This window comes from Siniperca chuatsi, linkage group LG16, assembly GCF_020085105.1.
Source record: "Siniperca chuatsi isolate FFG_IHB_CAS linkage group LG16, ASM2008510v1, whole genome shotgun sequence".
Classification (NCBI taxonomy): domain Eukaryota; kingdom Metazoa; phylum Chordata; class Actinopteri; order Centrarchiformes; family Sinipercidae; genus Siniperca; species Siniperca chuatsi.
This window is the reverse complement of record NC_058057.1, coordinates 6,944,104-6,956,999: the sequence shown is the minus strand read 5'-3', so window position 1 is coordinate 6,956,999 and position 12,896 is coordinate 6,944,104. Positions and strand designations below refer to the sequence as shown.

The 12,896-nt window shown below is 40.1% G+C and overlaps 1 protein-coding gene across 8 annotated transcripts in view; it reads left to right on the top strand.

Annotated features, from left to right (window-relative positions):
• LOC122863663 (kinesin-like protein KIF13B) overlaps positions 1–12,896 on the top strand; it is a 43,996-nt gene that overhangs the window by 9,248 nt on the left and 21,852 nt on the right. For all 8 annotated transcript variants that reach the window (XM_044170356.1, XM_044170354.1, XM_044170352.1 and 5 more), the window contains 16 exons: positions 924–936; positions 1,135–1,195; positions 1,673–1,765; positions 3,986–4,166; positions 4,583–4,670; positions 4,811–4,945; positions 5,770–5,882; positions 6,334–6,445; positions 7,906–8,118; positions 8,228–8,338; positions 8,710–8,844; positions 8,982–9,112; positions 10,275–10,361; positions 10,552–10,742; positions 12,314–12,542; positions 12,661–12,823. In XM_044170356.1, coding sequence (XP_044026291.1) covers positions 924–936; positions 1,135–1,195; positions 1,673–1,765; positions 3,986–4,166; positions 4,583–4,670; positions 4,811–4,945; positions 5,770–5,882; positions 6,334–6,445; positions 7,906–8,118; positions 8,228–8,338; positions 8,710–8,844; positions 8,982–9,112; positions 10,275–10,361; positions 10,552–10,742; positions 12,314–12,542; positions 12,661–12,823 — 2,056 coding nt within the window. The remainder of the gene's footprint in view (positions 1–923; positions 937–1,134; positions 1,196–1,672; positions 1,766–3,985; positions 4,167–4,582; positions 4,671–4,810; positions 4,946–5,769; positions 5,883–6,333; positions 6,446–7,905; positions 8,119–8,227; positions 8,339–8,709; positions 8,845–8,981; positions 9,113–10,274; positions 10,362–10,551; positions 10,743–12,313; positions 12,543–12,660; positions 12,824–12,896) is intronic.

Genomic DNA, 12,896 nt, shown 5'->3' with positions numbered 1-12,896 from the left:
TAAATATCGGATTGTACTTTGTATGGGCAGATACTCAATATTAAAGGACTCTGATTGAGATCAGGAGGGAAAGAAGGATAGGACATCCCTACTTTTGACTGAGCTTTTTGTCTTTCCAACAAGAAACATGTGGCTTAGGGGCCAGTAACTGGTAAACAATTCAACAATTACATTTCTCATTTCAGTTTGCTTTATTTAATTAATTATAAGAGGATGCATAGAGGCAGAAAACTTTTAAGTGTTTCACAAGAAAAAGAAGCACAAAATAGATATGAATCTGCAAAGTAGACATTATAATACATTTGTATTATAGAAATGTTATTTCTTCTTATCCCAGAGCCATCTAACAACCAACTAAAATTAGCTTGTGACCCCAAGGTTGGGAACGACTGGCCTACAGGTTAGAGGAGCAGTCTTGTGACCAAAGGGTCGATGGTCCAAGACTCCACAGACTGGCTGGGAACATGTTGGTGGGGAAAAATAAATAAGTAACACTTACCCTACGTTTGCATGGGCAGCTTCCAGATGTGAATGTGTGTAACTGTGTGAAAGTGAAGTGAGAGTTTTGCTGAATCAGGACTCAGCTGACTTTAAGTGAATATTAAAAAGGCTTTAGGGCTCTGCTTTGCTTTCCCTACAAATGTTCCTTTGCTTTGCTCTGAATCTTGAAAAGTGCATCTTACCTGGACCAAAATGTCAGATGAATGAATATTGCTAGTGTTGATAGTGTTGCCATGTGATAAATATTTTCACATGTTCTTGCCTTGTCAAGGTCCATTGCTATGTTTCCTCTGGTGTGTAAATCCACAGGCCTGTGATAAAGTGACAGATTTAAAATTGTTTTAGGTTGGTTGACGTGTTCATGTTTATTTTAACACCAATTGTTTACTGATATTTTTATTTTTTCTCTCTGTTGCTGTCAGGAATCAGCCAAAGGTGAGTATTACATTAAACTCTGAATTAAATTATATTTTAAATAAAAGTTACACAATGCTATTTTGCAATGCACAAATAAATTCTGTAACTAAAATCTTTTCATTGTAAACATTTGGTGATTGAATGCTCACTCTGCTTGGTATCCATGCATTAGTTGTTTTAAATTCCACTCTCTTGTATCTTTTGTGTTCTCGTCAGGTTTTTGCCTATGACTACTGCTTCTGGTCAATGGATGAATCTCAAAAAGACAAGTTTGCAGGTTAGTACATTGCCACTGTGTTGCTGTGTTTTGTACTCTACTTGATTTGGTGCATTCTGTTTTTAGCTTGTGTGTAACTTCACTGCTTGGTGACTCATTTCTTAAACTTATCTCCTGACAGAATGTTTCCTGATATTCTGAACTATTTATAGAGTTGAAGAAAGGGAGTGTTCAGGGGTGAGATGAAGAGTTACACATTGTTTACCTCTAGATTGGTTCTGTGGTCCTGTATATTGTAAAAGGGTAAAACAAAACCATTGCCAGGGTTTTTTAACAATGTGAGGGGTATTAATAGTTCAGCAGCCTGTGTAAGATGTATTGAATCTGAGCAAAATGCCCACCATGTCTATTCTGGGCTGTGAGTCTTCCCTTAAATCTTTTCCCTTAAGCATCTTCTCCACTCTGCTTTGTTACTAAAGCTATCTTGAAAGAATAGTTTCTAAAGTTTTTTAAGTGTGTTTTCTGATGTTTGTGCAGGTCAGGATGTAGTGTTCCAGTGCCTTGGGGAGAGTCTGCTGGACAATGCCTTCATGGGCTACAATGCCTGCATCTTTGCTTATGGACAGACAGGTAACTTTTAAACCTGCAAATGTCAAAATTATGGCCCCTTGGTAACATTAATAGACATCCTATAATAGAAGCAATGTGTTCTTGTTACACTCATAGACTATTAAGTTCAGTGAAGGTGCCTGTTCAGTGAATTACCTGTAGCCAACAACAATGGTTCACATGGTAAATTCAGTATAATGTGCATTTCCACAGCACTAATTCCATCAGTACAACAACAAAGTCATGTTATACCCACCACTGTGCTGCTCTGAGTTTCTCTTTTAAACCGAAATACCTGTTTCATCCACCTATTAATTCCAGACATTTCTTCTTTGCCGTACTGATCGATGTTAAGCTACCGTCAACAAAACTCAACACTGTCTGATATTTTTAATTAAAAGCCTACCTACTGTATAAAGGAAAGGCTGCAAGACTTTTAATGTGAACATTCTGCAGGATGTCTTGAGTTTTATTCATCATAGCTTAACATTGTGTGATTAGTTCTGTGGAAATGGACACTTAATTTATCAAGACAAATGGTAAACATAAATAGGGTTTTGATTGTAATTGGTGAACAGGGGAAATTAGAAATAAACGCCTGTCTCTAATATTAGCCTGTCCCAAATATAGGTTCTCTCTGCCACTCTGTCCACCCCATTTACATTTAAATTAGGGTAGTGTAATAAACTAGCATTTGAGTGTATAATATGACTTTTCTTTGTTGTAAGCTGACATTTGCCTATGTGACGGCTGCTGACTGTCTTAGTTGCAGCAAAGGACCTAACAGAAATCAGATTGCTGTGAGAAAGGTCTGTTAATTCACAAGGTTTTAGATCCTAATATAACACTAATTGTTTTCAAAAAGGTGTGTTGACCTTATTGAAGATCTAAGCCATTTCCAGTTAGGGCAAGGTCTTTTCTAGCAAGTAGTGAAGTCAAAACATTTTCAGTTCAGTTCCACCTACTTCTTATAACCCAACTTTACAATGGGTATTTATAATGAAGGTACAATTACATTGATAGAGAGAAAAATTTTAAAATATAGAGCGAAGTTTCAGTGAATCTAATCTTGCAAACAAAAATTCCATGGAGTCAGTAGTTTGTTTATGGGATAAAGTTTGGTACCTTGTCATCCTGAGGGGTTGGAGGTTATGGTAGCAGGCAAAGAGTAAACAAGTGAAAGTGCCTGTAACCCAGGCTAGGCATGATAAACTCTGGTGTGCTCTTAGTGACTATTACCTATTACATTACATTATATTACACTCATTTGGCAGACCTTTTTTATCCAAAATAACCTACATTTGTTCTCCCCACACACACACACACACACACACACACGGGCGCACTGCGAGCAATTTGGAGTTCAGTGTCTTGCTAAAAGGACTGTTTAATTAATGCCGAGCCCCTCATCCACCTGAGCTATAAGTGGAAGAAATGATTAAAATATAATAATAATTTCCCTCCTGCTGAGTTATATCATTTGAGAACATATGCACTCCAGACCGGTGTTTGCCATTGGTTCAAGTTGTGAAACTTGGCTCTCTAAGCATGATTATCTCCTGTCTATCTTTGACAACATCTGTATCTATATATCCATAACTTCAGTTTGGATCACCTTTGCTCTCTAACAAACCACACTGCCATTCAAAATGTGAATCTTATCACATTTTCAGACTGAAAATTTGTGTCTCAACAAGCCGTTTAATTTGTTCCTTAATTGAGGGTGTCTCATTTTGCAGTGCAAACTCATCTGAATCTCTGCCTATCAGACATTTTTTATCTTATTTTGGAGTGTTAATTTATCCTTATTGAATTTCACTGAAAGCTTAAGAGGTGTTGTGGTGCATCTGTATATTTATAGTCATGCGCACAGCAGAATCATCAGCAGTACTCTCCGGATCTGTATTCATTGACTGTATGATTTAGCCTTTTTTATCTTTCACTTGCTTCTACAGCTTTAAATCACTAATCTTTCATGTCTTGAAAGAGAAGCATGTACATGAAGAGACCATTTCTTCTAATTTTTAATATATGTCATACTCTTTCCTGTTTTTATGTTAAACGGGATCTATGTGAGCAGCTTATGACGCTTTATCTATTGTACTCTGTTTGCAGACTTACTTAGCCAGTAAAACTGAATCTGATTCTATTTCCTCCTTCCTTCCTATTTCCTCTTTAACATTGCTTCGTTCGCTTTCTGCTTGATATTTGGATGTGTAAACTATAACTGTGTGTCTCCAGGCTCTGGGAAGTCATACACAATGATGGGCTCAGCGGAGCAGCCTGGTCTAATCCCTCGGCTCTGCAGCTCCCTGTTCAGCAGGACCCTGCAGGAGGCCCGAGAGGGAGAGAGCTTCACTGTGGAGGTCTCCTACATGGAGATTTACAACGAGAAGGTTCGAGACCTGCTCGACCCCAAAGGGTGAGGAACTGTTTGGTCTAGTTGACTAGACAGCCAACCAATTGTACAGTACATATTTAATTTGCCTGACCAAACGTGACCCTGCATTCTTTAAGAAAATACCAGTGTATTTGGGATTCTATGCTGTAAACTGTATTGTTTGCAGTTTCATGTAGGAATTATCAGTAGAAAGAAAATAATTACTACATGAAACTGCACAACAAATCTGTGGATTATCTTGAGTAAAGAGGTCGTGACTTCTGGACAGAGACATTGCTGTTGAGTCTTTCAAATGTATTTTTTTGGGGCTTTGAGCACCACAAGCTGAGTGCCATATAGTATAGGAGCACAGCTGTCCAGTTTAACTTCTCATGTTTGCATATGGACAGAATAGGACTGAAGATATAGGATTAATAACTGTCTCCTTCTCTCTGTAGAAGTCGACAAGCGCTGAGAGTGAGAGAGCACAACGTTTTTGGGCCTTACGTTGACGGCCTGTCTCGCCTGGCTGTGGCCAGCTACAAGGTACTTTATAAACTATGTCTAATTTCTGCTATGTTTTTCTATTGCTTTAATTACGTTGCGTTGCTAAAGGAAACAAGTTATGTCATAAAGTATGGGTACAAAATGTGTGTTTGTTTGTTTGGCGTCTGTGTCTCTGATAGGACATAGAATCTCTGATGTCAGAGGGAAATAAATCTCGCACAGTGGCAGCCACAAATATGAATGAAGAGAGCAGCAGATCCCACGCTGTGTTCAACATCATCCTCACACACACACTCATGGACCTAAAGTCTGGGGTGAGACACACTCACACACACACACACACACACACTCAGCATCAACTGTTGACACCTAACAGGATCATGATCCTTTTACATAAGATGTCTATTGACACCTGCTATTATCAACATATCTGTATAAATGATACTGTATGTTGCTCTATTTTTTCTGATCAACTGATTTAAATGGCCAAAAACTTGTGATAAGTGCCCCTCACAAGTTTCCAGAACCCAAAGCTATTCAATTTACTGTGACATAAAACTGAGAAAAGCAGCAAATTCTCACATATGTGAACCTAAAAACAGATAATGTTTGGCATTTTTGTTTGATAAATGGCTTCAACAGTTAGTAATTGTTGTCGATTAATTTTCTGTTGAGTCAATTAATTTAGCAATCGTGTCGGCACTATTTCTGCTTTACTTTCTGTATTAGGCTTTCTCAACTGAAAATTATCTTGTTCTGGCTTCTTCTTCTTTTTATTTTTTTTTATTGACCTTAAATGCAATATTACACAGTGTTCCACCATTTAGTCAGCACTTCTGCCCAGTGATTGTAAAGATCATCCATGAATCTCTTAAGGTCTTCTATAAATCTCAAGAATTGCAACAGGACTTCAGTGAAGTTTCACTCCGCAATGACTGGAAAAGATGAAGGGATGTTAGAAATAAAGTTTACTATGGTTTAATATAAAAGGGTCTAAGGATAGAGGGTGTCGTATGCTGGACAGATTGTAAAGCCCCTTGAGGCAAATTTGTGATTTGTGATATTGGGCTATATAAATAAAATTGACTTGACTTGAACATCATGTATATTTCTGTGTGTTGTTGTGTGTCTGCTCCAGACGAGTGGAGAGAAGGTGAGCAAGCTGAGTCTGGTGGATCTGGCTGGCAGCGAGCGGGCAGCGAAGACTGGAGCAGCGGGGGAGAGGCTGAAAGAAGGGAGCAACATCAATAAGTGAGTCACCAGAAAATAAATATATGGCACGACACTGAAGACTTCTAACTCTCAGTGATCCCGTTTTTACTTCCAAGAACTACATTAAGTGGCCGAGCAGTATGGGGTTTGTTTTCTGTCTACACTCACTTTTGATTTAGATGTTTGATCTTTTTGAAATCCCCGATTTTACTACGGTCATTGGTTTTGGTCTTTTTGGAACCTTGCTCATATCAGTGGCTTGACAGGATGCTATTTTCCTCACATACTACTGTCACAACAAAAGAGTATTTCACATATTTATACCACAACCCTGTGAGCTTGACTGAAATCTTATATCACCCCTTCCTGGCCAAGACTTTTTGTTCTTCTCTGTTACATTCTGTCCCATAAATACTTCCATCCCTCCTCTCTATTTACTTCCCTCTTGATTCCCCCCCCCATCCTCCCCTCTCTCTGTCCCTCCCTCCAGGTCTCTCAGTACTCTGGGTTTAGTTATCTCGGCCTTGGCTGACCAAGGAGCAGGGAAGAACAAGAGCAAGTTTGTTCCCTACAGAGACTCTGTGCTCACCTGGCTGCTCAAGGTACTAAGAAGAAAATAACACACCTTGTTACTGCTTTTTACGATTGCTTAAGCACAATTTTGAAAACGGGGCTCATTTTGTCCAAACACTTTCACACAATTCACACAACCACACACACAAGTGGCAGAACACCTTAGCTCTTTTGCAAAATGAAACATTTCATTCAAAACTATATAATAATTTATAAAAACCCAATATTGTCACTGTATGGCGCACACATGTTTCATATGATCTGATCCTTTTTGAACCAGTTACACACTGCTGTGGCTGGTCTCAATCTAAAACCTTTTTAACATGTCTACTTCTAATGATATAGTCTGTGTTGTTAGAGTAAAGTACATGAATATTGACCAAACACAACACGCAAGACCCGTACTGCACACTGATGGAAAATATTTATTTCTGTCCACATTGTAAAATTAGTCATTACACCCATGCATTTCCAAAGGTTGCATTTTGCACTGAAAATCAGAACAGAACATATTCTAAATAGAATATAGTACATAAACACAGCAAAAACATTTGTGGAGACAATAAAAAAGCATGAATTAAAAAAAAAATCAGTTCGCCTTGTGGATGCTGATGAAACCAGTTTTGGACCTGAGCAGATTGGTTGAAAGATCCATTGTCCCAGATGACAATGTATCTCATCTGCTCTGCAGATTGCGGCACACATTGTGATGTTACCACCACGTTGGCCTGGGACATCCAAAATAGCTCTGTGGCCAATGATGTTTCTGCCTCTTCTTCTTACTTTTCTCAGCCTCAGCTGTGAAGATAGTCACGCAGGATTGCATCAGCTTCCATTTGCAAAACTCTGCGGAAAAAAACATTGCGTAGTTCAATATAGGCCTACTATAAATGTACATGCACCTCTTCCTTTACATTGTCTAATGTAGAGAAGGCTGAGAATGTGCTTACGTAGAGTTGTGGAGATCTGGGCTCAGGTGTTGCTCCTTGAGTGTCAGTTTTTAATGTGTAAGCAATCGTAAATACAGATTCCACAACAGACAAACATGACAATGATCTTCAGCTTCAGTTCCTTCTGCATATTGCAGTGCACATTGTTCAATTTTTTTCTATAGAAAATGAACCTTTAAGTCCCTGTGTAATTCATTTTCAGGTTTGCTTTTTTATTCTGCCCGTTTCAAGTCTCTGCTTGTTATTTTCATTAGCTCTGCTCAGCTGGAAAAAGGCTCCTTTTTCCAGCTTTGAGTCTTTAATTTGGCTCCATGTAGCATTGTAATAGTGTTTAAATGTAGCTTTCTAAAACTTGCAGAAACCCTCATCTCCCTCAAACACATGCTCATAAGTCAAACGCTTTTCACACATTTAGTAATTCTTTCTCTAAACCAAGGTAGTGGATTTTCTTTATTCGACACATTGCAGTCTGACTGTTTTTGTCCCTCTCAGAGGTTTGGGATTGTCACTGAGGTAAACGCTGTATTTTTTACCTGCAGGACAGCCTGGGAGGGAACAGCCGCACGGCCATGGTCGCCAACATCAGCCCTGCTGCAGACAACTATGACGAGACGCTGTCCACCCTGCGTTACGCCGACAGGGCCAAGAGCATCGTCAACCACGCCGTGGTCAACGAAGATCCCAACGCCAGGATCATCCGAGAACTCAGAGAGGAAGTGGAGAAACTGAGGGAGCAGCTCACCGAGGCTGAGGTTCAGATTTCTTCAGCCTGGTTTAGCCTGTGCAAGCATTGTGAATATTGAATATTGTGAATAACCCAGTAATATGTGGAGAGTGTAACGCAGCTTCTGTCACTGTCAGTCTATGAAGGCCCCCGAGCTGAAGGAGCGGCTGGAGGAGTCTGAGAAATTGATCCAAGAAATGACTGTCACCTGGGAGGATAAACTCAGGAATACTGAGGCTATTGCATTGGTAACACACACACACAAACACACAAATACACTCTGCATCAGTTGCCCCTGTAGAGATCGCTAGTAAAAAAAAAAGTTCTTGTTCTTGTTATGCTTAAACAGAACTTCATTCATTTTTTTTGTCGATTTCTTGGATTTAAACAAGTGCAACAGACACATTTATTCAAACTAAGGAGATCAAATTAAAATGTGAGTCATTGTCACTTGATTTTTTTTCTTTTCATTCAGTGTAACTTAAAGTTTTATTCAGTATGGAGGTTATTTTCACAGTATTCTCTGATCAGCTCCTTCTCTTTTTACCCTCAGATTTTTTTTCATCGAGCATCTAAAGAATAGAATAATCAATTCATGTATGCAATATGTTTCCCATAGGAGCGTCAGAGGCAGCTGGAGAGTCTGGGCATTTCCCTGCAGTCTTCTGGAATCAGAGTGGTGGATGACAAGTGTTTCCTGGTCAACCTTAATGCTGACCCTGCCCTCAACGAGCTGCTGGTCTACTACCTTAAGGTACTGGACACACACATACAGTCCAGTGCTGTGTACTGTACATGTAGAGGCTGATTGACATACACAGGGGCACACAGATGCATACGTTCTGCAACAGTGCATTTTGTGACCATCTCTCCTCTGTGTCCCGTGTCCAGGAGCACACGCGTGTGGGCTCAGCCAACTCGCAGGACATCCAGCTGTGTGGGATGGCCATCCAAGCTGAGCACTGCGTCATTGACATCACCGAGAACAACGGCGTGGTGCTCAGTCCTCACCGCAGTGCTCGGTATGTACTCAACCTGAATCAACAATACGGCAAGCTATATTTGAGGCGTTTAAATTTAAAGCTGCACTAATGGATATTTTATAAGAACATACCATGTAAAAAAGGGTCACCCATATTGACTAACCCACAGAGAATTATCACCAGACTCTGAAGTTCCCCTTAGCTCTGCGGACCATTTTAGCACATTGTTTTGGATTTACACCCAGCAACTTTACTTTGGTTCAGTCTCAAGGCTCTCATGCTAATGCTGCTCTGTGCTCGCTGGATGTAGTTTACTAACAACTTTGCCATAACGGCTTTATATGGTGAATAAAGTATATGTCAGTGTTGTGTTAACTGCTTGTTCTGCTGCCCCCAAGTGGCCAAAAAGTACTGCTTTCAGTAAATTTCTAGGAAAGTTTGGGAATATCAATAGATTTCAGTTCACATTACAGGAATATCGAGGAATATGTATACAACCTGTTTCACACATATACATTGCTTTAGCTGGTTTTGTTTTTCACATGCTTTTCTCCACCAGACCACTTACCTCTTTAGACCTGTTTCACACACAAAGGAGAAATACTCTTTTAAGATAACAGAAAATCTTCAACTGAAATAAAGAGTCGTGGAATTTTACATCAGGTGGGTAGGGATGGTAAATGTTTCAAATGTTTCGATACCAATGATGATACGATACCTTGAGTTTCTGTACTGATACCAAAAGGATACTTTTTTTGATGTCTTACTTTGAGGAGTATAAACTTTTTTCTACAAAACCATTTGTTTCATTGAAAGAAGCCAAAAGAACAAAGAAGAAAATAAGCCAAATCAGCAGGTATCTAATCTTAAGAATAAGTAGAAACAGGATATAAAAAAACTGCAAATCTGTGCAAGTATTCAGCGCCACCTTCCACTATCAGCTTTTACAGTTTTTGCTATTCAGTGCTAAGGACACAATCCAGTCAGTAATATAATAGTAGAATTTGCAAAGAAATTAATCGGCAACTTGCATTGACACTGGCAAGTGCACAAGGACCTGTTTTTCAGTTTTATGGGTTATATTTCCAGCATGTAGAATGACTACAGTATCATCTTTTCTCACTTATATTTACTCACAAATATTGTCTCATGTTGTATAAATTTAATTATTATTTTTTTTTAATAATTTTTCCACCTGTAGAACATGTGTGAATGGTGCTGCAGTCATCAGTCCAGTCCAACTTCAACACGGTGACCGAATCCTTTGGGGAAACAACCACTTCTTCAGGTCTGTTTCAGCTACGGAGTGTTGACTTTGAGTCTGTAGCTAACATGTTGCGACGGCATTTATTTACATGTGATCACAAACTCTTCATTGTGTCTCTTCCTATTTTCGCAACATCACACTTCCTCATTCTTTCACTAACTTTATCACATACATCCGTACACAACCATCACCTACTCATGCACACACATAGGATCAGCCTGCCGAAGCATATGGTCCACACAGGAGGTGAGGATGAGGAGGGCCGTGCTGCCATGAAGACGTGTTTGAGCACCGACCGGCTGGAGGTGGACTTTGATGCGTCCAGCGACGTGTCGAGCGAGCTGAGCTTCGGCTATGAGTTTGCCCAGGCTGAAGTCATGATGAAAGGCATGGGCAACAACGGTGAGTCAGGCTGAAATGTCAATGATAAAGGTGCGCTCCGTCAAGAAACAAGATGAACATATGTTTATTTAAAGTGGTACAGTAAAATACATGCTGATGTGTTTTAGCCAAGGAGCTTCCTCAGAATATGTTTTTAGGTTGGCAGTTGTGGTGAATAAAGTGACATTATTGAAAAAAGGGATCTTAAGCTATGAATATGTGTACATATAAAGAAATGTTATATTACTTTGGACTTCAGAAAACAATCTATTTTGGTTGGATTGTCCATCCAGGTGCCTGTAAACTAGTCCATTGCACCATTTTATACTCTGTTCACAGTCCAGACTGTCAGATAGTATAAATGCTGAATACTGTAAATGTTAAGATTTGGTTTGCATGATCTAAAAATACTTGACATGGGAGTGGAAATCTGTAAACGAAGAATATCCACCTCATGTTGTTCTGACCTCCTCGCCCCTCTACATCACGTCTATCTGCGGGTCATGGACAGCAAAATAACTCAAATAGTTCTGTCAGTATTATCACAAATTATTTAAGGATTAACTACTGTGAGCAAGTTCCAGGAAAAGACCAAAACTAACAGTGTGTTCCCTATCCTGTGTGTGGCACTCAGCCCCAAGCCCATTCGTTCCTGAAGATGTAAATCCTTAAAAATGGGTCACAAAAAAAAAAGAGTCTACAGCCATGCTCACAATGACAATGCTAACATGCTGATGTTCAGCAGGTATAATGTTGACCATGTTCACCAACTTAGCTGAGCCTGTTAGTATGCTAACATTTGCTAAATAGCACTAATGTACAGCTGAGGCTAATGTCGTTAGTTTTGCATGTATTGACAAGTATTGGACAAATTAACATTTTGACTTGATGATAGACATTGTTAGTTGGAATGACTCACAATAAACTACAGTGTGTGTGTTCATTATAATGAAGGAACATGTCACCCAGTGCAACAGTGTGACTCATTGATGTGTTTTTAATAGTATTTGGACAACAATGGAGCTCTATGGCTCAGAGGAATAAGATACATCAGGCTTTGCATACACAGACAATACTTGTCAACAGGACTGATTCAAGGTTTTGGTCATTTTTTGACATTAAGAAAAATATTATCCTTTTAAGTTAACTAGGCCAGTTTTTACAGCTTTATCAAAAGCACAAGACGTCCATCAAGTTACTCCAAAGAGCTTGTGCAGTATAATCCAAATATTTAGACCCCAAATGATTCCAATGTGGGTCCACAATTCAATATTTACCCCCATAATAATATATTTTCCACAATGTTCTGGTTGTGTAAAGCCTGCTGTGCTCTGACAGGACACTCTGCTTGCCAAAATAGAGATAATGAGGTAAATATTGGACTTTTGGACCAACAGTGAGTGCAGTCCTGTGAAGCAGGACCCAGCTTATTTGGGGGTGACTAAACAATGACAATTTTAGGATGAACAGTTCCTTATAGATGCTAATTTTAAAGAATAATAAAAATAGAAACTTCTTCACACTCACTCCTCCTCTCTTCCCTCCTCTTCCTCTCTCCGTCCACCCATCCTCTGGCGGCTCCTCCTCCTCAGACCCTTTGCAGTCGGTGTTACAGACCCTGGAGAGGCAGCACGAGGAGGAGAAGCGCTGCGCCCTGGAGCGGCAGAGGCAGATGTATGAACAGGAGCTGCAGCAGCTCCGCCAACGGCTTACTCCTGAGAAACCCTCCCACCTCCTGGACCCGACAGGCCTGCTGCCCAGCGCAGCTGGTGCTACGTCACCCAGCTCCCAGAAACGCATGCGGCGCTGGAGCGAGGACAGGTGAGATACAATGGGACGATGTGAAACTTTCAGTGATCCCTGGTGGCAGTTAAGTCTTTGAAGGAGAAAAAGATTTCATAGATGCTTGCGTGTGTGTTTGTGTCTGTTTGTGCTTCAGAGAAGCAATGATGACTCGCAGCCTGCGGCGTCTGAGGGAGCAGATAGTTCGGGCCAACCTGCTGGCACAGGAGGCTGGCTTCATAGCCGAGGAGCTTAACAAGAGGACAGAGTACCTGGTCACTCTGCAGATACCTGCTGCCAACCTGGATGCCAACAGAAAGGTTGTGTGTGTGTGTGTGTGTGTGTGTGTGAGTCTAAAAGAGAGAAACCAGAACAGACCAGACAACTGCGCCC